The following is a 27,766-nucleotide window of genomic DNA, read 5'->3' on the forward strand; positions in this document are numbered from 1 at the left end:
GCAGCCTTTCCCAATTCTGCCTCCCCACCCCGCCCCCCATCAGGCCAGGCCCCTGAACTAGCACACTTGGAACCCTATGATCCTCTCCTTTAAAGCATTTTCCACAGTTGGAACTTTACATAGATTAGTAGGATTCTTTGCTTATCTCTCCCCTATCATTCTAGAAACAACTAGGTTTGGTGAGGCCTTTGTCTATTTCCTTCACTGTTGTGGTCTGAGAGCCCCTCTGCAAAGTGCCTGGCATACATGGGGTACTCAATACATGTGCTGAATGAATGAATGAATGAATGATAGGGGAGTAAGGCAGGTTCCTTTTACAGGCTATAAAACAGGTCCAGACCAGAGGTGTGAGCTTCCCGGCAGCAGAGCAGGTTGACTGCCTTCTGGCCTAATTCCTATGGTGGGAGCACCCAAGAGCATAGGGCACACCCAAGGGCCTCCCAGGCCCTGCACCATCTTTTCCTCCCTGTCTGCTCTCTGAGGGAACTGCAGAGTCAGACTCTGGCCCCAGAAACAAGACTAGTTTTCCAGGGAAGTCATTTAGGGCAGAAGTGGGGCAAGTGGCAGCCGGTTAGTAACAATAATAGTACTCTGTACCAGACAGTTTTTCTTTTTCTTTGGAGAGGCGGAAAGGTCTCACTTTGTCCCCCAGGCTGGAGTGCAGTGGACTGATCATAGCTCACTGCAGCCTGAAACTCCTGGGCTCAAATCATCCTCCTGCCTCAGCCTTCCAAGTAGCTGGGACTACAGGTGCATGGCACCACTCCCCGCTAATTTTTCTATTTTCTTGTAGAGACTAGACTCGGTATGTTGCCCAGGCTGGTCTGGAACTCCTGGCCTTAAGCGATCCTCCCTCTAGGCCTCCCAAAGTGCTGGGATTACCCATGAGCCACCGCACCTGGCCTCACAGTTTTTCCTCAACTCTGTGAGGCAAGTTCTGTTAGCAACCCCATTTTCCAGACGAAGAAACAGGCACAGTGAAGTTAGTGGCATGCCCAAGATAGTGGCAGAGCCTAGCTGTTCCAACCCAGGCAGCTGGGTTCAGCCTGTACTCTTACCCATTCCGAGTTGCCTCGGTTACATCAGTGCAGGTATCTGTGGTCATGTGTCCTAGCTCTGCCCGATGAGCTGGATTGTTCATCTGCAAATTGGTATTGTTAACAGTGGCTAGCCGCTAGCCCATGCCGTTGTCGGGAGACTTATGCACAAAAACGGCTTAATACCTTCCCCAGCACATAGTAAGCGCTCAATAAATGTTAATTATTGATACTCCTGTTATTGTTAGGAGTGTTTCTGGGCCCAGGAGGGAGGGTGGCAGGGCGGGATCTCTGCACACTTTACAAATGAGGTCACCTTTCGGGGCCGCGGGGCCCCTTGCCCGCCCACACCCAGCGCAGAGCACGCGAGGTAAGAGTTTGGAGGCCTGAGGTCCCAAGCCCCGCCCCTCCGGTCATTTAAGGAGGGACGCTGGGCGCAGGCGCAGGCACCGCAGTCCCGCGCCTCGCGCCGCTGGTCCCGTGCAGCGAACCGCGCCCCAGCACCACCGGCCACCGGGCGCCGGCCCCTACGCGCACGCACATGGAGGAGGACGCGACGCCCCCGGGCAAGCCCCGCGCCCGCCCCGCAGTGGCCGTGCTGTGCCGCGGCCCAGTGGAGCCGCTCGTTTTCCTGGGTAACTTTGCCTTGGTCCTGCAGGGCCCCCTCACCACGCAGTACCTGTGGCACCGCTTCAGCGCCGACCTTGGCTACAACGGCACCCGCGACAGGGAGAGCTGCAGCAACCACAGCGTGGACCCCACCATGCAGGTAGCGGGGGCGGCGGGGCGCGTGGCGGGGGCGGGCCCTGGGCTGAGGGGCGGGGCCTCGGAGGAGTGAGCATTTTGGGTGGCGGGCGGGGCCGGAGCGGAGGGGACTGACCGAGAACTGCTGCGTCAGGGATGCAGAAAGCTGATCTAGATACAGAGAGTCTGGAGGGTTGACGAAAGGGGGAAGGGTAAGGGAATGAAGCCTTGGTCTCTTTGCCGTCCCACCTCCAGTGTCAGGTTTCGAGAGTTGTCACTAAGATTCTCTGAGGTTCAGGGCTCCAAACAAACTCCTCGTCCCGTCCCCGTGGTTCTCAGGATGGCGATGTTTTGGGGGGTGGGCAACGCAGAGTGAGGAACAGCACTCTGGTAATTATGCCCCCACAGGAAGTGGAGACCCTCACCTCCCACTGGACCCTCTACATGAACGTGGGCGGCTTCCTGGTGGGGCTCTTCACGTCCACCCTGCTGGGAGCCTGGAGTGACCGTGTGGGCCGCCGCCCGCTGCTAGTGCTGGCCTCGCTCGGCCTGCTAGTCCAGGCCCTGGTGTCCACCTTTGTGGTGCAGCTGGAGCTTCACGTGGGCTACTTCGTGCTGGGCCGCATCCTTTGTGCCCTCCTCGGTGACTTCAATGGCCTCCTGGCTGCTAGCTTTGCGTCCGTGGCAGACGTCAGCTCCAGCCACAGCCGCACTTTCCGAATGGCTCTGCTGGAAGCCTGCATCGGTGTGGCCGGGACGCTGGCCAGCCTCCTCGGGGGCCACTGGCTCCGGGCCCAGGGTTATGCCAACCCCTTCTGGCTGGCCTTGGCCTTGCTGATAGTCATGACTCTCTATGCAGCTTTCTGCTTTGGAGAGACTGTGAAGGAGCCAAAGTCCACCCGGCTCTTCACACTCTGTCACCACCGAGCCATCGTCCAGCTCTATGTGGCTCCAGCCCCAGAGAAGTCCAGGAAGCATTTAGCCTTGTACTCATTGGCCATCTTTGTGGTGGTCACTGTGCACTTTGGGGCCCAGGACATCCTGACCATCTATGAGATGAGTTCACCACTCTGCTGGGACTCCAAGCTAATCGGCTACGGTTCTGCAGCTCAGCATCTCCCCTACCTCACCAGCCTGCTGGGGCTGCGGCTCCTGCAGTACTGCCTGGCCGATGCCTGGGTGGCCGAGATCGGCCTGGCCTTCAACATCCTGGGGATGGTGGTCTTTGCGTTTGCTACCATCACACCCCTCATGTTCACAGGTAAAGTGTGTGGGATCAGGGACAGCTTGTTCCGAAGGCACAGGGTGAGAACTGGGGGCCAACCACTCACTGCCCCCAAATGTGGTTCATGCTTGTGTCTTTGGAAACAGAGTTATGCCCCTAGCCTGCACTGGGGGACAGACAACTAAGAAACCCCAGAAAAACGCCACCTTTGGGATCTGGAAAATACAGACCTTGAATTAAGGCCAAAGTAATTAATCCACATTATCAACCATAAATATTGTTAGTAACATAGAGCAAAAGACAAAAGTATGGCTCATACACTAATTGCTTCACCCCTTGACCTCCCAGGGCGTATGCATGATGTTTTTAAACAAAGTCCATACCGTTAAAGCCTTGATACACACTTCTCTGATAAGAATCACAGCACCTACCTCAAATGTCGTCTGTCAGCTTGGTTTTTAAAAAAGCCAGTCTTCTCAGGCCACAGATATGAAATTCCTACTTGCTTTAGTTCTCCTCCTTTTCCTTCCCCTTCCTCTCCCCACCTCCTCCTCTTCATTTTTTTGGTGGGAGAGGGGTAGCTGGCCAGGGCATGAGGAAGTTAACTCTTTTAAAGGGACAAATTTATTTTGATAGAGCTCCAAAACGTGCTGTGTACAAAGCCATTCAATAATCACAGATTTCTTAACTCAGCTGCTTGTCTGACAGTGAAGGCCAAGGGGACCAAGTACCCTGCCCTCTTGCCGACGGCCCAGGGGGGTGCAGAGATGATGCTGTTGGCCTGGGGAGACTCAGCAGGGTGGAACTTGGGCGGCCTGACACCTGAAGGGGCCCTGGGGAGGGCCTCATCATATATCCACTTTGGAGAATCCACTGTCCTCTAGGAGTTTGCAGTTTTGCTGAGGAGACGGCAGTCTCATAAGGGAGAGAAATGGTTATGGAGAAAACAGTGTAAGCCTGTAAGTAACTGAATGCAAAAGGAAAAGGAACTCACCTTACTATGTCCTTACTGTGCTGTGCTCTTCATAGATGTTACCTCTTTTCCTCATGCATTGCCGTAACAAAGTACCACAAAATCAGTGGCTTAAAACAACAGAAGTTTATTCTCTTACAGTTCTGGAGGCCAGAAATCCAAAATCAGTATCACCGGGCTGAGCCCAAGGAGTCGACAGGGCAGTGCTCCTCTGAAGTTTCTAGGAGAGAATCTGTTTCTCACTTCTTCCAGCTCTGGTGGCTGCCGGCGTTCCCTTGGCTTGGCTGCATCACCCGTCTCTCTGTGGTCACATTGCCTTCTTCTCTTTGTGCCGTCCCCGTTTTGTCTGTATCAGATCTCTCTGCTTTCCTCTTATAAGGGTAATTGCATTTAGGGCCCAACCTGATAATCCAGGATAACCTCCTCATCTCAACATCCTTAACTTAGTCACATCTGCAAAGACCTATCTTCCAAATAAGGCAACATTTACAGGTTCCAGGGATATGAACCTGATATCTTTGGGTGCCATTATTCGGCCTTCTATGCTTCAGAACCACCCTGTGCTGAGGACCTTATTCTCCTCCTTTTACAGACAGGGAGGCAGGCTCAGGGAGGTTAAGTACCCAAGGTCACACAAATAAATGGTAAGTGATAGGGCCTGGCAGGGTGGCTCAGGCCTCTGATCCCAGTACTTTGGGAGGCAGAGGTGGAAGGATTGCTTGAGGCCAGGAGTTCGAGACCAGCCTGGGCAACATAGTGAGACCCTGTCACTAAAACAAAAAAATAACCAGGCATGGTGGCACACACCTGTAATTGCAGCTACTTGGGAGACTGAGGCAGGAGGATCACTTGAGCCCAGGAGTTCAAGGCTGCATTGAGCTGTTATCATGCCACTGGATTCCAGTCTGGGCAACAGAGTGAGACCTTGTCTCCAAAAAAAAATAGTGGTAATTGATGGCTTTAGGTTTTGAACTTGGGGCTGACCCCAAAGCCCATGCTTGTTTTCTGTGCCTGCCATCTCCCCACTAAGTGCTAAGTGGGTGGGTGATGCCTCTTGTGCCCACAGAGGCATCTGACGAGAAAGCAATAGGTAGGGATCAGCATTCCTGCATGAAAGAGACAGCAGGCAGGCCAAGCCTGGAGAAGGGCAGTCTCCATTCCTCCTTGGTGGTTGTCTCCCTACCCTCGCCATCAAGGAAGTTCTCCCTGGGTCTAACCTAAGTCCCACATGGGCTATGTATAGGAGTTCTGCTGCCTCTCACTTGGGCACCTGCTCTCAGCCCCATTTTCCTAATGAGTCTTTATTTCTCCACAGGGTATGGGTTGCTCTTCCTGTCTTTAGTCATCACTCCCATCATCCGGGCCAAACTGTCCAAGCTGGTGAGCAAGTCAGAGCTGGGTGAGTGTCAGCATCATCCTGTGTCTGGTTGTTTATACCCAGCGTTGCCTGAACTGGGCAGATGGGCAGCCATGGCTGGGGGACAACTTACCTTCCTCCCTCCCTCCCACCCTGAAGAAGAAATGACCAAGACGAATGCACTTCTGTCAAATTGCCTGGGGCTGGCAGACACCATGATACCTTGGATTTTCAAACCACAGAGCTGAAATTTGCTGTCAGCAGAGCATGACTATTTCTTTCTTGATAATCAGAGCAGAGGATGTACTCTCTCCAGACCTCAGCTTGTCCATCTGTAAAGTGGGTGTGATGATGCCAGTTCCCTGCTTCACTGAGGTCAGAGTGCACAATCCCAGAGGGCATGAACAACCTTGTGACATAGTTTCATTGTCCCTAATTGACAGATAAAGAAGCAGAGGTCCAGAAGGTTAAGTTGACTCACCCAAGGTCACTCAGTAAATGGTGGATCTAGGATGCAAACCCAGGTCTGTTTTAAAAAGCAGCTGGTCTCAGGCTCGGGGCTTTTGTCTCGGCTCTGTCACGGACCTCAGTTTCCTCATCTGTAAGATGAGTGGTTTGCTGTTGGTGACATCTACGGGCCCTTCTAGCCCTACAGTCTGGCACAGTTTAATGTCAGCTTCTGTTGGGTTGTTGCTCATTTTGCAGACTGGGTTCTGCTGGCATGTTTATAAAGAACAGCATCTCAGGCCTTGGGGCCTCTATGTCCTATTCTGGAAACACCTGGCTCATTGAGTTTTCTTCATCTGCCCTGGAAGAAGGATCTGATGATGACAGAGACCCTGGTGCCATACATAGCCCATCATGCTCTGGTGTCCCCAGAACTCTTGGGCCTTCATTCATTCACTCAGTAAGCTTTTCTCTAGCACTTTCACTGTGCCCAGAGATGTCCAGAGGAACGGGAGAAAAGAACAGGTCTTACTAAGTAGCTACCTCCAGGGGCAGACCCTGTGCTAGGTGATTGACATGTGAACTTAATGTTGCCGACAATCTATGAAATAGGTCCTATCCTTATTCAACAGAAGGAGGAACACAAACCCAGCAGGAAAAGCAACTGTTCAGTAATCACAGGGCTGTACGTTTCGGAACTGGAAATCAAACCAGCAGTTAATCCCACACAGGTGATTCCAAAGAGGTTAAACAGAAAAAAAAGGCATTGCCATCAGGCTTTCATTAGGCAATGTCACATGTGCTGTTAATGTGGATTTAATAGGAGCCATGTGTGTAGCAGTCCCTCTGTGCCAGGTGCTTTCCATGCATGATGTTACTGAATCCTTATCGTAACACGTGATGTGGTAGGAAGGCGAGACTCAGAGAGGTTAAGAGACTTGCCCTAGGTCACACAGCTGTGAGGTAGTGGTGCCAGGATTTGAACCTGGGTTTTTCAAACTCCAGAATATGGTATTTATTTCCTCACAGGGGCTCTGTTTTCTGCGGTGGCCTGTGTGAATAGCTTGGGCATGCTGGTGGCCTCTGGCATCTTCAACTCACTCTACCCAGCTACTCTGAACTTCATGAAGGGGTTCCCCTTCCTCCTGGGAGCTGGCCTCCTCTTCATCCCGGCCATTCTGATTGGGTAATGCAGGGCCCTGAACCCGTGCTCATAATGGAGCCTTTTATACTAAAGGTTTCCTATTTGTCCTCCTCCCGACCAGTAATGGCATCCTCATTTCTGGGACAGTTCCCCTCTGGGTATCTCATTCCAGGCTCACTCTCCCCTTGCAGATGGCTGCCCAGTCCTCTGGGAGCCATTTTCCAAGGGCAAGGTGGAGAGGCAGGCCAGGGAGGGATCAGGCCGACATTGCTACTCGGCAAGGCTGAGTTCTCTCCCTCCGTTCCCATTTTGCCGATGGAACTATGGCAGCAGAACTGTGTCGAAGGGAGGCCCAGAGAGCTTCCTCAGCTGGTTGTGGCTGGGCCACAGGCTAGCCTGACCCACTGACTTCTTCCTCCGTAGTAGTATGAGTTACCTTCCAGAGCCATCTGTCTCTGGACATTGTCCTTTACCTCTCAGCTTGGGGAGGGAGGGGTTCAGGAGGGAGATACCTGGACCAGCCCACCCAGGTAAACCCTGTGTCACTTCTCCAGACAGGAGTTGAGGGTTCCCCCGTGTCAAACCTGAATCCTCTCTCTGGTCTTTCACAGGACGCTAGAAAAGATTGACCCTCACCTAGAATTCCAGCAGTTTCCTGAGAGCCCCTGATCTGGCTAGACCAGAGGACAGAGGGCAAGAAGAGCAGAGTGAACATGAGCCGGAATTCTGTGTCTGGGAGCCCAACCAACGGCACCACCAGCAGTTCTCGAAGAGCAGTGCTCACCTTGGTCAGGGTGGTCAGGCTAGACCAAGGCACTGCCTCATCCACAGCTGAGCCAGCCCTGACTGCGATCTAGAATCATAAACCAGACAGGCCTACTCCAGGGCAGGCAGTGGGGGGCCACTTGAGATGGAGCCTGTTCACCCTTTATTCCGTCCAGCACTTAGAACCCTCCAGGGCAGAGGAGAGGTCCTGATGGGGTTGACACTTCAGGGGCCAGGGAAAGCATGAGGGCTGGCGTCTCTGCTTCCAGCCCAAACTGCACAGCCCCAGTACTAGGTCCCTCTCGCGTGCAGCAGGTAGCAGGCACTCCTTACCGATGCCTGTGGTGCTGGTTAGTGCCAGCCTGGGGGGGGGGGGGCCCGTGGGAGGGCTTGGTGCCCTCTGAGGGGAGAGTGCTGCTGTCACTGTGGTTGGCGAATCAATCCTTGGCTCTGCTCTGTCCACCCCCAGCCTGAAGAGTGCCAGTCATCATAATAAATCAGTTTAATAAGACTGAAATGAACCTTCTGGTCCGCAAGGCATTGGGGCTTCGGGACCCTCTGCCTGCCGTAGATCAGGCAACAGAGCTGCTGGGCTGGGCTGAGCTCCCACGGGATTGGTTCCATGTTCTCTTTTCTGGGGCTGCTGGGAGGTGAAAGGCTGCCGGGCTTGCATGGGGCCAGTGAGTAAGCTCGGGGCAGAGCCCTGGCTGTACATTCCTGAGAGTCGGGCAGGTCCACCCCCTGAAGGCACCTGGTCCTCTGGGCTGCACGAGCCCCGGCAGAATGAGGTTTTGTTCCCACTCGTCACTCCTCCACCTCCCATTGCTGGGCAGGTCAGCAGAGCCACGTGCTGAGACCGATCCCTCGTTGCCTCTGTCAGTCAACGGGAACCTGGGAGCGAGACCCAATTTCCTGTAGAATCCAGGGCCCCAGCTTCCCGGAGAATGAGGGGCCCGTTTCCAGGGCTTTAGGAAGGTCTACGCCCGAGGTGGAAAGCCGACTCTTATTTAATGGTAAGACGCTTGCCTTGATGAGGGCCACAGTTCTCCCAAGCAGACCTAAGCCGGGTCTTGACTCTTCCAACCAGAGTTGCCATAGGGCTTGGCCCTGCTGCCATTTCCACCCCCATGCCCTCTCACCTGTCCTGCCAGCCAGTTTCCCAGCTGGAAATCGTGCAGGTGAAATGGGGGCAGCCTGGGCCCCTGTCTCCAGACCTCTGCCTCACTGTGTGCTCTGTGCTTGGGAGACCTAAGCAAGGAGAGGGCCCTCACGGACTCAGCCTTCACGAGGCTCTGGGCTGGCCTCAAGCTTGGGTCTTTGGACACTACCTCTGACTGGCCGTGTGACCTTGAGCAAGCCCCTCTGGGAAGGACTGGGTCAGCGATGCCCCAGATTGTGTGATTGTGGAGATCACATCTAGTTGGACAAGTTAAGAAACAATTAGCTGATGTTCTGAGATCCTCCAGCCGTGTACATTCTAGAATAGGATGCCTGTCTTCATGGGCCTGGGTAGGCTGGGGCAGGGGTGGGGGTTGGGGTAAGGGGTGTGGCGGGAAGGATAAATCAACTGTGGCTGGACTTTTCACCTTTGAACGGCCCTGAGCAGTTCTTGGCCCCTGCAGAGAAGTCGGGGGAGGACCTAGCTGGCTGTGTCCCAACCTGGGACTGCAGCTGCAGCCCAGCAAAGCAGAAAACCCTGACCCTGCAGACCTGTGGCAGGGCAGGCTTTGGAGGAAAGGCCACTTCTGAGCCCTCTGTCTCAGGATCAGACCTGAGTAGACCTAGGAGAAAGGGGAGGGCCTACGTGCTTTACCCGGCAGTCAACAGTGTCTGTCACCCCTGAACACACTGGCCTGGTTTGGGAGACGCTCATCAGCTGCTTGGGATGGGGCTGGAGGCTGGGCACTGATTGCCCAGACAGGAGGGAGCAGAGGTCAAGCAGAAGGCTAGACTGGGGGTGGGCAGCAGTGGGAGCTGTACCAAACAGAACAGAAACCAGGAAACCTCTCGGAACTGCCCCCGGGGACCTCAGGATGAGTGGGACTGATGGGAGACAGAAAGACAAAGTGCCCCTGGAGATACTCATACACTGTATTGTTACTGACTGCGAGGGCAGTGTCCGGCCTGCCCCATTCATTGCATCCACGACCCAGCCCTGGAACTGGCACCGGTGAGCCCTCGTGCTGCGTGAGAAAGGGAGGATCAAGTGTAGCCAAAGAGTCGGGGTGGGGACTGGCTGAGGACAGTATCTTTAGCAGGGAGTGGAGCAGAAGGAAGGAGTCTCAAAGCTGGGGTGAGGCCTTGGCTCTGACGATGTGCCCAGAGAGCTAGGAGTGACCTGGCCAGCATGGCAGAGAGGGGCTGGGAGCTGAGCCGGCCTTGACGTGTGAACCCACAGTGCACAGCCCTCGGTGGGAAGAGGCGGGGCAGGTTCCAGCTGCTCCACTGGCTGCAGTCTGGGCTTATCACAGGGAGGGTACATTCTTGCCCTCTGACCCCAGTGGAAGGAGGGGCAGAGGGACATTCCTGCTCAGTTATTTCTGTATGGTCCTTGGTCAGCCTTTGCTTGCAAAATCCTATCCCCCACTGCTAGATTCTTTGGGGCAGGGAGAAGTAACAGCCCTGCCCAGGGTGCAGCCCCCAGAGTGCTTCTCGGGAGAGCAGTCCCCCGGCAGTGGACCAGGTGCCAGGAGGCCTCAGTCTGGATCTGGGGCTGCCACTAATGACTTGGGAAACTAGGCTTATCACTCAGCCTTTCTGAGCCTCAGTGTCTTATCTGTGGAATGGGGACGGTAGTACCACCAGGGTTGCCCTGGTGACTGCAGAGACCATGGAGTGGAGTGCTTGGGAAATGGCAAAGATTTGCAAGGGACTCATGTTTTACACACTTGCTGTTCAGAGCATTGCTGTCATGGGGGCCACCAGGTCCCTGAGTGAGTGACTGGGCAGCCTGGGTAGGGGGTCTGGGGGAGCCGGCTGGGCCAGACCAGGCAGGAGCCTGAGGCACGGCACCAAGGCCTGGGGTAGGGTGGGCTTTGAGACATGGCCTCTCCGTGCCCAGGCCCAGGCCCAAGTAGGAGGCTCTTGTGCACCAGCAAGTGCAGCAAAGCTGCTGCAGTTACAGACCAGTCAGAGCAAGGGCCAGTTTGGCCCACCCCTGGCTTTGGATGTGGCAAAGGAGGCCACATCAAAGGAAGGCTGGGTGGGGACCCGAGACCTAGCCAGGATGGCTAGGGGCACTAGGTGGTTGCGGGACAAGGCCACAGAGCGGCAGGAGGTGCTGAGCCCAGGGGCCAGGCACAGTCTGGGTAGACAGCCATGTCGGACCCCCATCCCTGGCTGGCTCCCGGGCCCAGGCTGCGAGGGCCGGGCACTGCCCTGGCTCCTGCTGAAGGCTGCCTGCCTTCCCCTCCTCAAGCTGGCTGCCGTGTCTCCAGAACCGAGCAGGGACCCTCCCCATGCCTGAGACAGAGGGACTGAGGACAGGGCCTTGGAGGTGTAACGCTCCCCACGCCCCTGCCCTGCCCTTCCCAGACCCTGAGGAAAGTGGGTTTCAGGTGGGCCATGGGGTGGAGACAGGGAGAGCCATTTCCTGAGAAGAGCCCAGGCGGTCTCAGCCCCGGGAGGCCGGTTGGAGGAGCTGCTCCCTCAGAGAGGATGATGGGAATGGGCGTCACAGCAGGGCTTGGGAGCTGGGGACTGGTTAGGTCGGGCCCATGGGTGCAGCACCCTCCAAACTGGTGTCGGAGCCTGCAGATGAGTCTCGGGAGGAGCGGCCCTGCAGGAAGCGGATGATCTTCTCAATGGTGGCCTCCTGGTACTCGTGGGACCACCTGTGGGCACAGAGGCCACGTGGGTCAGAGGGCTGGGCAGAGGGAGCTGCTAGCCCACAGGCTGCCTGTTAGGGTGATTTGCACCAGCCCCCCTCAGTCCCAGGGCCCTGGGGCTCACTTGATGCCATTGAAGGTAAGCACTGCCTGCATGTCCTCAGGCAGGACCTGGGGCTCAGGCCACTCGAAGCCATCAATGACTGGCACAATGTTCTTGCCACAGCTTAAAGCAGTCACAATCTCCTGGAGAAAGAAGAGCGTTAATGAGGAAGATAGCCCTGTCCCTATCCAGGGACCCTGTGGCCAGGCAGGCACTGGGAGGGCCACTAGCCTGAGGCTGGGCCCAGGGTGAGACACTGGTCCTGAAGTCCACCTCACTTCTCTCTTCCCCCCTGTAGTATAATAAAAAAATAAATATTTGGTCTTTGTCCAGCGTTCCAGGCACAGAGCTCCTAAAACCTTTGGAAGCTCCTGAGTTATGTATGAGTGTCTTGTATGCTAATGAGATGCCGACTAGCTGCGGGTGGGGACAGCCTAGAGAGCTTCAGGAAGGGCTGGTCACCAGAAAGACCAAGGCATGATTAGAGGGTTGGAACCTTCAGCCCCACCCCATGGCCTCTGGAGAGGGGCTAGAGATTGAGTTCAATCGCCAACAGCCAATGATTGAATCAAACATGCCTATGTAATGAAGCCTCCATAAAAACCCCAAAACATGGAGTTTGAAGAGCTTCCAGGTTGGTGAACACCTCTAAGTGCTGGGAAGATGGTACATCGCGAGAAGGTATCTGTTTTCTCTTAATAATATATAAAAAGGTTTAATGATAGCTAATACGTATCTTGTAGGATTGTTGCATGGAATAAATGCAACATTCCATGGCAAGTGATTAGAATAGCACTTAATAAATAATAGGTGTTATTATCATTTCCTCCTCTATAAAGTGGGAATAATAAAACCTACCTCACAAGGCTGTTCTGAGGATGTAACTTACTATTAATGGTGCTCTGGTAAGTGCTTATTGAATGGTTTTTTTCCTTTCAAGGGGGAACCACAGGGATTGGACTTTCTTGAGTGCAGTTCACTTGTGGTTTTCCATATCGATTACCCACTAAATGTGGCTTCGGGGAAAGGAGTTTTAAAACCAGAAGCAATTAAGCACTAACAACCAAAGAGGGATGACGGAGCCTTTGGGACTGGGCCAAGGCAAAGGCTCCTGCCACCCCGCCTGCCTCCTCCCTCCCCACCATCTGCTAGGACAACAATGGGTGCCAAGGCCCTTATGGAGTGGAGCCTTCCTGGGGAAAGAACATGCATTACTGCAACCCTGGCTGGCTTCTGGGGAGCCGCTCCCTTTTACAGATGAAGAGAAGGAAGCCCAGAGAGGGGAAGGGACTTCCTCCAGAGTCACACATGTGCCCAGCCCAAGGGGGCCCAGGCCTGGGACTCAAGCATTCAGAGCCCTGATGCCTCTCTGCTGAGCATTTGGATAAATTCTGACCCTGCAGCAACTTATTATGGAGTAGTATTTGTTTCATCCAGAATTACACGGAACAAAAGACAGTACAAATTGTTCATAGCACCTTCATAGGGCGGCCAAAAAAGGGATAATGGCTTATTCAAGATCACTCAGCTGGTTAAGAATGAACACTTGATTGCAGTCAAGTCCTCTGACCTGGTAACCCTAGTAGATATGTATGGCTCTGCCAGTCTGCTTCATCAGAACCACTCATCTGCTTAATCATTGATTCAATTATTCTATAAACTGCAGGGCCTCCTCTGGACTATGCACAGGTTCAGCACCAGGAATACAGCATGAACAAGGCAAAGTCTGAACTCCCGTGGAGCTCACAGACACTCCTCTCTTTCTCTCAGAACACTGCCTGCCACCTGCCCTGGGTCATCAGCCATATTCCTCCAGGTGTGCACAGGCCCAGTGCCCCTCCCCAGACCAGACCCAGGACTCAGCTCCTCCTCTGTGGCCTCTGGGGCTTGACCCTCTCCTCACTGTCAATCAGGACTACATGCTAGTATCAGAGCCTCCTTCCTAAAACCCAATGCCCCGGTATCTCCCCCATAATGGGTCCCCTGTTTCCCAGTGCTTCAAGCAAAGGTCTTCTCCCTGCCTTTAGACACTCCATAAACTGGTTCCATAGTTCTTATCCAGCCAGGGGTACACTGGTAAACTTATAACAATGTGGGAGGCCGGGGGTGGGGGGGTGAATTCAACCAACCAACCAACCAAACAAACAAAACCCTGATTGGTTGTGGTTGCCAATTTCCTTGGTTTCAAGCTGCCAGCAGCTTCTCAATGTAGAGTTGAGATGAGATGCAGACAATCATCTCTGGTGTCAGCTGAATCCAACCCTGTCCCCTCCCCATCCCTCCTACCCCCTCAGATCTGGGCCAGGGAATACAGGGTCCTGGGAAACAGCACGGGCCTTGGAATCAGATAAAGTCTGAAGCCAAACTTTTCTGATTGCTGTGCTAGTAATGTGGCCATGGGGAAATTATTCTGCTTTTCTGAGCCTCAATCTGTTCATCTGCGAGATGGAGACGGTAATACCATGACGCACACTGGCTTTTGGCACCTTTCTCATCCCTGCCTGTATTGCTTTGCTCATGTTGTTCCCTCTGCCCGGGATGCCTTCTCTTCCACTCACCTAAATTCCCAAGACTCTTCTGAAATCACACTTCCTCCACGATGCCTTCCCTGATTATTCCAGTCCTTGATGCCCTCTCCCCTCCCCATACTCCTGCAGCAAGTAAGAGGTTCACCTGCCTGGCTTAGCATTTACACCAACTTGTGCATGATCTAGTCATCGTGGGTGTACTCTTGTCTCCTCAGCTGCTTGAGGAAAAGGGCCCTATACCATACGCCTACTGCATCCCTCAGCCCCGACCCCTATTCCCACTGATTAATGATTAATAAACTGAAGATGTGATTTGGATCCATCCATTCATCCATCCATCTTGTAAGTATTCCATAAGTTCCTACAATGTGTTGGGTACTGAAGATACGATGATAAATATATCAGATGTGGTAGTCATAATAATTATATTAATAATAATTGCTACTATTATTGAGCAGTTATTATGGGCCAGGCATTCTACTAAGCACTTCACAAATTTTAGCTCTTTTAATCCTTATAACAATATCCTAGGGAGTGAAGTACTATTTTTTTTTTTTTTTTTTTTGAGATGGAGTCTCACTCTGTCACCTGGGCTAGAGTGCCATGGCATCAAGTGTAGCTCGCAGTAACCTCAAAGTCCTGGGCTCAAGCGATTCTTCTGCTTCAGCCTCCCAAATAGCTGGGACTACAGGCATGCGCCACCATACCTGGCTAATTTTTCTATTTTTAGGAGAGACGGGGTCTTGCTTTTGCTCAGGCTGGTCTTGAACTCCTGAGCTCAAGTGATCCTCCTGCCTTGGCCTCCCAGAGTGCCAGGATTACAGGCGAGAGCCACCGCACCTAGCCTGAAGTACTATTTTTATCCCCGTTATTATCCTCACTTTCCAGTAATAAATATGAAACTAATCAGGGTTAAATAACTTACCCAAAGGCAGAGCCAGAATTCAAATGCTCAGTTTTGTGCTCTCAACAAAGATTCCACTCTGCCTGTCACTATGCTCTCCTGTCCTTCACAGAAGTTATTTTTCAAAGTATTTCATCCCTCTCTGACCCTCACAACAATCCCACAAGGTGAGTAGGATGGGTAAGTTATCCCCATTTTGTAGATAAGAAAACTGAGGCTCAGAAAGCCTAAGTGGCTTGCCAAAGTCCTATTAGTCAGAGCTGTGGCTCCTGACTTCCAGCTCAGCCGTGGAGGTGCTTCAGGACTACGTGTTGTTGGGAAACATGGACCAGAAGGGATGGAAGGGGGACCCTGTCTTCTGGGCCACGGGCTAATGCTGGGACTGCAGACGTGCAGGCCAGCACCTACCTTGTGCACCCAGTCCTTGCAGTCATGGTCCCCTATGCACTTGTCCAGTGCCCCAGCTGACAGCACCAGCACAAAGTTGCGGGCACCCATGACGCTCTGGATGAGCTTGTCCTCGAACTTGCCTGCTTCTAGCTTCTCCACATCAATGAAGACACTGAAGCCATGCAGCTGTAGGTGCACCTTCAGGAGGCTGCAAAGAGATCTTATGTCACGGCCGTGGTCTTGCACCAAGGTCCCCAGCTGCCTGCCTGCCTCTCCTCACCTGGCTAGCTGAGAGCCCGAGTTCCGGCGGTAGCTGATGAAGACATCCGGGGTGTCCCCACTGGGCTTGCAGCTAGTGCAGGGCAGCGGGGAGTGTAGCATTTCTGAGGCAGATGAGACAGCATGCGAGAGTAGCTCTCCATCACTCACCGTAGGTGCATCATCCCTTGGGGACTCAGTCCCCTGTCCACCCGGCCCTCTCAGCCCAGCCCAGCCAGGGTGGCTTGCTCCAAAAAGGGTCACTGAGGTGAGAGACGGGGCCTACAGAAGGAAAGTCTAACTATTGGTGAGTTCCTCCTGGGAGGCAGGATTGTGTTTAGGGACATTGATATGCACTTTCAGCCCTGCCCTCTCTCTGGAACTCCAGACCTGCACAGCCAGCTGCCCACGGGCGCTCCACGCCCAACACATACCAAAGCCTCCCCTCGCTCCTTCTACCTCATTTCCCATCAAAGCCAGAAAGCTGGGCATCAGCTTCAACTCCTATCTCCCATTTTATTCAACAAATATTTAGCAAGCACTTACCCTGTGCCAGGCGCTATCGTCAGTGTTTGGAATACACAGTGAACAAAACAGTCAACACTCTGTCCTCGTGGACCTGAGGCTCAGTGCTCAGAGCCAGGCACCGTGTTCTGAGGATTCTACCTACTAAACATCCTGGACTGCAGCCCCAGGGCCCTCCGCTGTCCAGCCTTTTCAGTGGCTTCCCCCAGCCCAGCTAGGACTGCCCCGTCAAGTCCATTTGCCACAGCTACCAGAGGATCTTTCTAAAATCCAAATATAAACATGTCATTGCCCCTCACTTAAAAACTGTGCATGGCTCCCTATTCCCTAGAGAAGTGATTTTTTTTTTTTTTTGATAGCTATTTTTGTCCTAGGCCTTCCCTACTGTGCAAAAATGAAATCTTGGAGTTTTATTGGGAGCTGCAACATAAAAATGATAAAAGCTGATCTGCTTTGGTTGAAGCATAAGAATGGAGCCAAAGGCTTAGTCCCTTGTTCCTTGTGGGTGCTTAATACGTACTCGCTGAGTGAATGGTTAAAATGAAAAGAATTCTTCTTCCTATAATATTCAGACTTAGTACCCACAAACAACATTTGTCTGTTTACAAAGCAAAAAGCCAAGGGCTTGAATCCCAGTTCTACCATCTAATGGCTTTTATAACCTTGGGAAATGTATTTAAATTCTTTAAATCTTCATTTCATTATCTTTAAAATTAACACTCACGATGGTAATGTTCTATATCTTTGATTATAATGGAAGTTACACAGATGTTTCTCAAAACTCCTCAAACTGGACATTTTTAAGTTTACCTATGCCTCTTTATAGTCTTTAAAAAGTTTTAAAAGTTAATTTAAAAATAATTGAACGCCCGCTGCATAGACCTGATGCAGAGATTAATGAGATATCTTAAAAGCGTAATACAGTACCTGGTATACAGTAATTGATGGTAAATATTAGCTAAATAGCGAATTAGTAAATAAAAATAAATCCGTAAATAAAGAGGGTTGCTAGAGCCCTGGAATTCACTCTAAAGCACCTCCAGACCCATACTTTGTAAGCTGTTGGCTAAAAGGATAAGCCACATTCCCCCCTGCCCCCCCAACCCTGTGTTCCCACCCATACCCCTCTGCACTCTGTCCTACCCCCACACTTGCAAATGCTGACCCCTCCCCCTCTGCCTGGGCTGCTCTGCATATCGCCCCCCTAATACATCCCTCAAGACACAGTCAGGCCTTCCCTCCTCTCTGAAGTCTAGACCTGGTGAACAGGGTAGGCTGTGCTTCCTCTGGGCTCCCACTGGAGTCCTGGGCATGCTTCCTGCTGGGACCACCTGCCTGTTTATATAGCTACCCTTCCTCCCACCCTCCCAGCCACCTGAGCCTGGGAACTTCTTGAGGGCAAAGTGCAATATCTTTATCTTTACACCCTGGGAGCCCAGTCTGACAGCGTATATGCTCAATCAATACACAGAGAGGCTCTGGGATCCACCCCGAGTCTCCCCTACCCCTTCCAGGCTGGGGCTGGGCCGGGCTGGGGTCCCAGGTGGGTGGGCTGACCTCTGGCGGCCGTGATGATGCGGGCGCGGTGCACGCCCAGGCGGATGCCACAGTCCTCCAGGAGCTGCTGCTCCGACACGCGGTGCAGCAGGGAGCGGTCCAGGCCACAGCTGACCAGGCCGTAGGTGTACTGGCGGAAGCGCGGGTCCAGGCTGCCCAGCCAGTCGGCCAGGTTGCTGCGGTCGCACATCGCATAGTTGGCGAAGGTCTTGAGCTCCGTGAGCTCCCTAAAGAACCTGCACCCCAAGGAGGAGAGGATGCTGAGGTCCCGACTCCGGATGGGCTGGGGGCGGATGGGGCGGTTCATTAGACCTGGCGCGGGTAGGGCGGGCAGGAGGCTCCGTACCTCTTACGAGTGATGCCCGACTTCATGCCCAGGTCGTTCTGGAGTTCCTCCTCCGTGAGCCGCAGGAGCAGGTCGCCATCTACCTGCTGCTCCTGGGGCGGGGGAAGGGGGTTAGGTGTAAGGAAGGGCGCCCCCCTCAGCCCCTGGAGCTCACGCACAAGATGCAAGGGGAGGGAACTGGAGATGGCGGAGGTGGCAGATGGGACCAGATTAGAGCTGAGTGACTTCGAGGGTGGCTGAGTACAGGCTCCCCATCCCCAAAAGGCCACCCTGACGCGCAAGCATGCGGGCTGGGAGGGGACTCGGTCGCCTGTGCCCAGGGGACCCGCTCCGACTCTGGACGCTCTGACTCCGGCCCCGCGGCTCTACCCGGAAGCTGTCGCAGTACTGGGAGAAGCCGATCTGCTGCAGCCACGTCTGGACCTCGGCCTCCTTCCAGCTGGCCACGCAGGGCAGGATGGGCCGCGGCACCTCCTCGCCCAGCAGGCGCAGCGCGCGCTTGGCCAGCGCCGACTTGGTGCCATTAGTGGAGTAGGAAACGAGGCGTTTTAGGCTCTGGATGGCGCCGATCTCGCAGAACACCTTGGGAGGGGGTGGAGAGAGGGCGTCTAGGGTCCACCAGCTAGCAAGCTGTCCCCAAATGTGCCCAGTCCCTCCCCTCACCACTTCTTACCTCTGAAAGTCCCACCATCTGCCCCGGCCCTGCCTTCAGCCACTAAGTTACCCATTCCTGTGGATTCCCTCTCCTGAAGTTCTCTCAACTCTTGACCAGGTCACCTCCTGTGTCCCTTCTACAGCTTCCATCAGCCCTGGGATAAAGTCTGGGCTCTCGGTATGGCCTCCAGGCAGGGCACGGCACAGCCCCTGCCCACCACTCCCAGCTCACCTCGCCTTGCACCAACCCACACTTGCCTGACACCCACCCCCACACCCACCCACCAAGGCTCTCCCACCTCTGGGTGGGCCTGCTGTGTTCCCAAACTCTTAGTTCGTCCAGCCTGCTAGTGGGGATCCAAATTGATTAGTACCTCCTCCATGGTGCCTGCTGGGATTCCCCCACAGCTTGGCCTGCACCTCCAAGCAGGACTTATACCACAGTGCAAAAGCCACTGTCACTGTTCCTAGTTGATAATGCAACTTCAAAAAACAAAACACAACAGGACAGCTTTTGATTTAAAGTGAGAAAAAAAAAAGATAATGCAACTTCTACTGGAGTATAAACTGAGGACATGTCTTAGTCACCACTGGAGCTCCGCATCTGGCATGACAAAGGACACAAAGTGGGGGCTCAATATGTCTTTGTTGAACTGGACTTGCTTGGCCTTGATGGGAAAGGAGTGACAGGGCTGGTGATCATGCCTGCTGCCCAGATCCAATCTTTGGGCACTCCCTACTTCCCTTCAAGTCCCTTCTCCCAAAGGAGAATGACCAGCTTTACAGGGCAAGTCCTCCCATGGCTCAGCTCTGGGGCACAGAGAGAAGAATCAGAAGTTCCTAGAGCACTGGACAGTGGAAGAGGCCTCAGAGACCCCCTAACATAGCAGGCTGTTGTTGATCTGCAGGGACACACATGATGGGTGGCTATCATCTGTGAGACACACTCCTCTAAGCACTCCCAGATGACAGCTGTGGTGCAGACAGGGTGGGCCATGGGGTGTGCACCACTCCCTGTGCACCAGCTGTCACCAACCCCCAAGTCTTCTCAGAGGAATGCAAAAGAGAGAGAGTGACATTATAGGGACAATCTTGAATCTGTAATATTTAAGAAACAAAGCCCGTCTGGGCACGGTGATGCACACCTGTAATCCCAGCTACTCGGAAAGCTGAGGCAGGAGGACCACTTAAGCCCAGGAGTTGGAGGCCAGCCTGGGCAACATAGTGAGACCCCATCTAAAAAAAGAAAACCCACAAACTTTTGGTAATAAAACTATCATTAGTCCCACATCCAGGGTAAGACCTGCTGCTGTGGTTCAACTCCTTCAATTTTCCAGAGGATAAAAATGAGGCCCAGACACTCTGGGAGTCCAAGGTGGGAGGATTGCTTGAGTTCAGGAGTTCAACCAGCGTGAGCAAGAGTGAGATCTGGTCTCTACTAAAATTAGAAAAATTAGCCAGACATTATAGCACACGCCTGTAGTCCCAGCTATCCAGGAGGCTGAGGCAGAAGGATCACCTGAGCCCAGGAGTTTGAGGTTGCTGTGAGCTAGGCTGATGCCACTGCACTCTACTCAGGGCAACAGAATAAGACTCTGTCTAAAAAAAAAAAAAAAAAAAAAATGAGGCCCAGAGAGGAGGAGCCAGGTGCACAAGGTCACACAGCAAGTTAAAACAGCAGGCAAAGGCCTTGGGAATGGGGACACCTTGAGACTCAAGGTTTATCTGGCTGACACACTGATGTTCTGCCCCAAGCTTCTCTCTTCAGCGCCCATTTTGTTTTGTTGTTTTTTTTTTTTTGAGACAGAGTCTCATTCTGTTGCCTCAGCTAGAGTGCCGTGGCATCAGCCTAGCTCACAGCAACCTCAAACTCCTGGGCTTAAGCGATCCTCTGGCCTCAGCCTCCTGAGTAGCTGGGACTACAGGCATGTGCCACCATGCCCGGCTAATTTTTCTACATATATTTTTTAGCTGTCCATGTAATTTCTTTCTATTTTTAGTAGAGACGGGGTCTTGCTCTTGCTCAGGCTGGTCTCGAACTCCTGAGCTCAAACAATCCACCTGCCTTGGCCCCCCAGAGTGCTAGGGTTACAGGCATGAGCCACCACGCCCGGCCTTTTTTTTTTTTTTTTTTTGAAACAGTCTCTCTCTGTTGCCTGGGCTAGAGTACAGTGGTATCATCATAGCTCACTATAACCTCAAACTTCTGGGCTCAAGCAATCCTCCTGCCTCAGCCTCCTGAGTAGCTGGGACTATGGGCATGAACTGCCACACTCTGGTAATTTTTCTATTTTTTCTTGCTATGTTGCTCAGGCTGACCTTGAACTCCTGGCCTCAAGCAATCCTTCCGCCTTGGCCTCCCAGAGTGCTAGGATTACAGGCGTGAGCCACTGTGGCCTCCAGCTGGCATCTTCCCAGACTCCAGACTCAAATGCTAAACTGCCCGCTGAAGCTCCCAGCTGGGCATCTCTCAGGCACCTTGAACTCTGTATGTCCCGCTGATCTCGCTTTCTTGCCACCAAGTCCTAATTCCATCTCTTAAACACCCCTTCAATCTGCCACTCTCTGCTGCTGCTACCACTCCCGCCTCCACTGCCTCGATGCCCCTCCCTCAAGTCATAGCCTCCTCTTGGGTCCCCTCGCCTCCAATCTCACCCTCCACACAGCAGCCAGGGTGATCTTTGTAAAACGCAAGTGTCTGCAGCTTAAAAAATTCTCACTGCCTTCCTCTTGCCCCCAAAGACCAAGTCTAAACTTTGGGTCTTGCCTTCAAGGCCAGAATGACTGTCACCTCATCCTTCCTCTTACTTCACCTAATTCTCATGTGAACCTCAAGTCCCAGTTGAATGTCATTTCCTCTGGGAAGCCTTCCCAGATGCCCTCTAACCCCTACTCCCATCCCTGCACCCACCTTGGTCTTGCCTTGCAGGCTCTTGATGGCAGCCTCAGCGCAGAGGTAGAAAGCCCCGATGCACTGCGCCTCCAAGCGCGACGAGTCGAGCAGCGGCACGAGGCGCTGCAGGTCGTCTGGCCCGCGGCCCTGGCTTGTGTCGCTGGCGTCCACCAGGCAGCGGGCGAAGCGGCCGGGGTCCAGCGAGGCCACAAGCGGCTCCACGAGCGCCAGCGTGCCCGAACGCTCCACCTCGCGCTCCACCTCCTTGTTGGTTGCCAACACCGCCACCGCGAGGCAAGCGTGCAGCCGCAGCAGCTCGTCCTCCTTGGAGAAGGCGAGCGGGAAGAGCCACTCGGCGGCGCGCTTCTCCACCATGCGCCGCTGCACCGCCTGGCCCCCGTGCAGCGCGCAGTTGGCCAGCGCCAGCGCACAGTGTCGCAGCAGCGCCGTGTCTGTGCGGCGGCACCAGTACAGCACCGCGTCCAGGCCGCCGGCAGCCACCAGCTGTTGGCACGTCTCCTCCGAGTGCTTGAACATGTGTTCCAAGATGCCTGCCACGCTCCGCGCCAGCTCCAGGGGTTCGCGCTCCTTCGCCAGGTTCAGGATCACGCCCAGCCCGATGCGCGCCACGCGGTCCCTGCCGGGAGAGAGTGGAAGGGGATGGTGGAGTTGCCCCAGCGTGGGGAGCTTAGCCTGCCCGCTGGGGGCCTGGTCGCCTACCCTCTCTGGGCCTCGTCAGTGTCACATGGAGGGGAGCATTATCCTCTTTGCCTCCCACATTCACCTCTTGCCCTGGGAGAACCAGACTTCTCAGATTATAGAGGTGCTCCATGTTGGCCACACGCATCCCACCCTGCCCCCCTTGAAATGCAGCATGCGTAGTGGCTAAGAACTACTACACAGATCCCCTGGGTCCTGGGTTCTTCTCTGCTATGTTCTATTTTCTGTTTTCTAACTCTGCTATTTTCTCTGCTATTTTCTAAGGACCTTGGACACCTTCCTTTATCTCTCCACCTCCGTTTTGTCATCTCATAAATAGGAAAATAAGAATACATACCTCATAGGATTATTATCAGGACTAATGAGGTAATACATAGAAAGTGCTTGGCAGACTGCCTGACCCATGGTAAAAATGCAACAAATGTTAACTTATTCTCATTTGAAGTGTCACTTGAAGCACACCACTCCCAGCTTTGACTTCGAACTTGTCCTTACTCCATGCCCCACAGCTGGGGTGTATTCACTTATTGAACAGATAGATGTTCGTTGAGGACGTACTGTCTCTCAGTCCCTGTGCTGGGGCAGAGGTTAAACTGAGACTAAGCGAGTCATCCTCAGCTACTGTGGGGGCAGACAGTAAGCAAGTCAAACACTGAGTGAACAAGATTGTCATGCCATGGCTGTGATGCTGGCAAGCCTGGGTGATGTGATGGCGTGTGACTGGTGGAGAGACATGTCAGAGGAGGTTATATCTGACAACTGGATGTCGAGAACCCCCAGCCTGCAAATATCTGGGAACGGAGCATAACAGGCCGAGAGAAGCGCAAGGACGAAGGCCTGAGGGCTGGCGAGCTGGCATGCGCAAGGAATCGAAAGGAGGTCAGACACATTGCAATGTCTAACACCAACAAGGAAAAATATAAAATCAACAGAAGATTCACATATAGAATATATTAATAAATATTCAAAGATCAATCCTGGGGGCCTTTTGAGCCATCTCAAGGCATTTGTACTTTATTTTGATGTCAAATGGAAGCCTCTGAGAAGCTTTAGGAAGGAGAGTGAACTGTTCATGTGTGGGTTTTAGGAAACTCACGCTGGCTGCTGTGGGGAGGACGGGTCCAAGAGAGAGAGTGCCTGGAGGCCAGCTGAGCAGGCAGAAATGTTGTCACACTCCAGGCAGAGGTGCAGACTTCCTGCCTTGCTGACCTCCACAAATGATGTCCTTCACAGGCAGTGTTACCCCCAAAGACAAAAAGGCCCAGCCAGCCATGGAGTCCTTGCCCTGTGGACACCACAGTGACCAGAGTGCATGCGACTTTGTGTCCCCTGCAGGGTCCAGCTGAGTCCAGAACATTAGATGATTTCTTAAGGACATCTTGGCTCTGATATTCTAGAAGTTTATGTAGTTAGATGTCTGGAAGCACTGCTTTGCTGAGCTGACCGCTCAGCTTCTCTGCAGCCCATCTTTAAAGGAACAGATAGGTCCCGATCATCCACTAGGGCAGTTGGAACTGCAGTTGTTCCTTTTACCAATGAGAAAACCAAAGCTCAGAGAGATTACATGAAATGCCAAGGATCATACAGCTTCTGACAGGCACAGCCAGGATTTGAACCCAGGTCTATTTGTCTCCAGAGTTTAAGGTCCTTCATCTTCACTTTGTGCTTCCAGACATCTGACTACATAAACTTCTAGAATATCAGAGCCAAGATGTGCTTAAGAAATCATCTAATCCTTCATTTTCAGAGGACTAATCTAAGGCCTAGTGCAGGGAAGGGCTTGTTAGAAGTATCAATTCAGAGCTAAGACTTTATTCCGAGTCTCTTGCTTCCCCAGCCCTTGCCTTTCTCTATGCTCCTGGCACCTTCACAGAGTTGAACTCCGTGCTGTTGTAAGAACTATTACCTCAGCTCCCAATTCTTCTGTGGTCTGAGAGGCTGTGGGTCTGGTGAAATGGGCACATACTTTGGAGTCACACAGGTCTGGGCTCAAATCCCAGCTCCAAAGGAGGGGAAAACTACATATATACGTGTATATGTATATATACACATATATATATACATATATATATAATGAGCATGTATATATACTACATGTGAATATATGCAAATGCTTATATACGCATAGACTCAGGAAAGACATACAAGAAACTCGTTACAGTGATTTGCCTCCAGGGAAGGTTCTGTTTGGGAAGAACTTTTAACTGTATGCCTTTTCTTGTACCTTTGCATTTTTTGAATGTATGTGCGATAGCTTTTTGTTTTTTAAAAACCTGTCTCCTCCATTCATCCATTGCATATTCTTGGGAAAGCCACTTACACTCTCTGAGGATACATTTATTAGGGTTTCCTGAGGGGCCTGGGCTGTGAATTTAGAGGGCTAGCAGTCAGATGGGGCCTTCACTGGGTTTTGTGGGCCCAGGTTCGACGAACCCTACCCTGACTTGTCTTGGTAGCTGGGGGTGAGGGAAACTGTGACGTAGGCTCCTGGGCAGTGGGAGCAGTAGCACCCTGGAAAACAGAGAGCAAGATGGGAAATGGCAAAAAGGGGTGGGCACACTGATGGAAGAGCCTTCTTTAATCAGGGGCAGTGGGGCCTTGACTGGTGAAGGAGGAAAAGGTTTCACAAACAAAAATTCTCAGTGTGTCTCTCTTTTTCCCTTCCAGCCCCCTTGTCTCCCAGTCTATAGGGGTGGAGAGACCCTGCCTTTCTTTGGAAGTATTTTGATCCACCAGGAACACTGTGCTCTGTTCTTGGTCCTGAAGCGATATTGGCATCAGCATGATGTTTCTTGGGACCAGGGATACCAGTTAGTGACTCTCTCTCAGTAACTCTGAACCAGGTGAGGATCCTCATTTTTTTTTTTTTTTTAATGAGACAGGTACTTGCTCTGTCACCTGGCCAGAGTGCAGTGCCATCATCATAGCTCACTGCAATCTCAAAGTCCTGGGCTCAAGTGATCCTCCTGCCTTAGCTTCCCAAGTAGCTGGGAACACAGGCATGCGCTACCACAGCCGGCTAGTTTTTTCTATTTTTGTAGAGATGGGGTCTTGTTCTTGCTCAGGTTGGTCTTCAACGAACTCCTGGCCTCAAGTGATCCTCCCGCCGTGCTAGGATTACAGGCATGAGCCACCAAACCTGGCTGAGGATCGTCATTTTTAACCTTAAGAAATATCAGTACTGTTTGCATCTTGCAGCCTTCCTCTTTCTAGGGTGCTGCATCCACTCTCCAGGGGCTCTAGTTGGAGCTGCCTCACCCCCACTTATCAAGCCTACAGGGTACACCTGCCAATCTCAGCCCCACCACACCCAGTGACCACGCACTCCATTTGCTAGCTCTCCAGACTCATGGACTGCCCTCATCGGGGCACCTGATGTCAGATGGGAGGGTAAAGACTTGCTGAATAAGCACAACCCTATGGGGGTCTTCCAATCTAAATCGTTTCATTCATTCACATGTTTTTGACAACTGTATCATTTCTGCCAATCACAAGGTGGTTTTTTTTCTTTTTGAAAATGGTATCACACTTGTGAGAGCTGCATGAGCTGAAAGTGACTCTTACAAAACTCTTCCAAGTTTGAGGAGCCTGAGACCCCAGCATGAGACTGGAGTGTGACAGCTTGGTCTGCTCTGACATCAAGGGGAGGTAAAGTGAGTCCTCAGGGGTCTTCTTACTCCAGAGGAGATCCCAAGAGGCAGCAAAAGAGTGGCAGCCAGGCCTCGGTTTGACACCACTCACTGTGTCTTGGTACCATGGGGAGTGGGGAGAGAACACATTGTGTCTGGCCTGGCTTAGCTCTGCACCTCAGTGTCCTCTTGCCCCACCCATTCAGCCCAGCAGAAAACTTTCTGTTCCCTGTCAGCAGCTGCAGAATGAGATCATGTCTGGTCCGTTACTCGGACCAGAAGGGAGGATGAAGCAGGAGGTGGGCTGGGGCAGCATGGAGGGAGTGAGCAGTTTCAGGCCAGCACTCATTTCAGCCTGCGGAGGAGGGAAAGAGAGGTCTCCCTCCCTCTTGTTCCCTTCCTCCCCCCGTGGGGGGTGGGGGGCGGGAGGGGATGACGGGGAGAGAAGGTGTCACAGAAGGGCACCCAGGCCTATGGTGAGGAGGGCTGTGGGTTTAGGCGGGCATTGGCAAGAGGATGCCATCTCCATCTATAGAACCAGGGACAGGATCTTGTTCTGCTACTCCATTTCTCCCCTCCCTGTCTCCATTCCTCACCCCACTTGTCCTGAGAGTGAATCCTGGCTGCACCATTAGTTCACTGTGTAGCGCTGGGCATGCCATTAAACTTCTCCGAGCCTCACCTTCCTCATTTGTAAAACGGACACAGTGATCCCTAACAGAAGCGTAGTGCAGGGAGGCAGCGAGGTGAGGCGGGCACAGTGCAAGTCACACGGGAGACCCAAGTACTCAACCGCCCTTGCCGCCCCCATCATCCGGCGCCCTTCCCAACCCGGCCGGGCGCCCTCACCGGTTCTCAGCCACCAGGATCTGCTCCAGCAGACGCGCGGCCTGCACGCGAGTCTCCAGCTCCGGCGCCTGCAGCAGCCGCAACAGCAGGTCGAGGCCACCGTCCAGACGGATGGCGTCGCACAGACCCTGGGCCACCTCGCGGCCCACGGCCGGCAGCAGCCAGGCTTCCTCCACCAGCTGGAAGACCTCGGCCAGGCTGGCGCCCACGGCCCGCGCGCCGCCCGCCTGCTTCAGCGCCGACAGCGCCTGCTGCAATTCCGGCAGCGCGCGCTCCAGCGCGCCCTGCACCTCGCTGCCCACCCCAGGCGACACTTCGCGGGGCCCGCGGCCGCCTGCAGCCCACCACGGGCCCGCGCCACCGCCCCCATCCGACCCTGGCACCGCTAGCCGCTCGGCGCCCGGCCGTGGCCCGGACATGGCGAAGAAGCGACACAGCTGGTGGGCGGAGAGGAGCAGCGTCAGGACCATGGGCGCGGACCTGCGGGGGACATCCCCGGCCTGGAGGAGCGGAGCTGGGCGGAGAGACCTGGACCTTGGGAAAAGGGAGACCCGCGAGGGGACCAGAGGGAAGAAGATGCAGGAGGAGGAATGCAGAGAAGGAGACCAGGCAAGGGCACCGGCCAGAAGTTTGGGGGAGGAGTGAGGGAAGGATGTGGGCTCAGAGATTGGGGAAGGGGTTGCGGGCCCAGATTCAGGAAGTGGGCAGGAGGAGGGGACAGGGAGGCGAGAGAGGGATCCGGACGCCTGAGGGCAGAGGAGGCAGCGGCCGGAACAAAGCCCGGTTGCAGCTCCGGCTCTGCTCACCACAGGATGCTCGGTGGCAGCCACGCCCCTGAGCGGCACCGCTCCGCCAGCCGCCGCCCCGCCTGTGGGCCCCGCGGGGCCCCGC

General features: G+C 53.6%; 2 protein-coding genes across 3 annotated transcripts; one reads left to right on the forward strand and one right to left on the reverse strand.

Annotated features, from left to right (window-relative positions):
* Positions 1–1,484: 1,484 nt before the first annotated feature.
* Positions 1,485–8,208, forward strand: SLC46A1 (solute carrier family 46 member 1). Of its 2 annotated transcripts, XM_069482237.1 has the most exons (5): positions 1,485–1,806; positions 2,190–3,042; positions 5,295–5,378; positions 6,813–6,969; positions 7,539–8,208. In XM_069482237.1, exons 1-5 carry the CDS (start codon positions 1,579–1,581, stop codon positions 7,594–7,596), a joined length of 1,380 nt encoding a protein of 459 aa, XP_069338338.1. In that variant the 5' UTR covers positions 1,485–1,578; the 3' UTR covers positions 7,597–8,208. The 2 variants fall into 2 exon arrangements, with proteins under 2 accessions (XP_069338338.1, XP_069338339.1); XM_069482238.1 differs by lacking the exon at positions 5,295–5,378.
* A 1,316-nt stretch (positions 8,209–9,524) lies between these two features.
* Positions 9,525–27,613, reverse strand: SARM1 (sterile alpha and TIR motif containing 1). The gene is made up of 9 exons (XM_069482241.1): positions 26,876–27,613; positions 21,696–22,314; positions 18,500–18,712; positions 18,131–18,222; positions 17,785–18,020; positions 15,725–15,827; positions 15,463–15,652; positions 11,644–11,765; positions 9,525–11,525 (listed from the first exon to the last, which is right to left on the reverse strand). The coding sequence occupies exons 1-9, from the start codon at positions 27,343–27,345 to the stop codon at positions 11,396–11,398; spliced, it is 2,175 nt and encodes a 724-aa protein (XP_069338342.1). The 5' UTR covers positions 27,346–27,613; the 3' UTR covers positions 9,525–11,395.
* Between the last annotated feature and the right edge of the window lie 153 nt (positions 27,614–27,766).

The sequence above is a fragment of the Eulemur rufifrons genome, chromosome 9 (assembly GCF_041146395.1).
Source record: "Eulemur rufifrons isolate Redbay chromosome 9, OSU_ERuf_1, whole genome shotgun sequence".
Classification (NCBI taxonomy): Eukaryota; Metazoa; Chordata; class Mammalia; order Primates; family Lemuridae; genus Eulemur; species Eulemur rufifrons.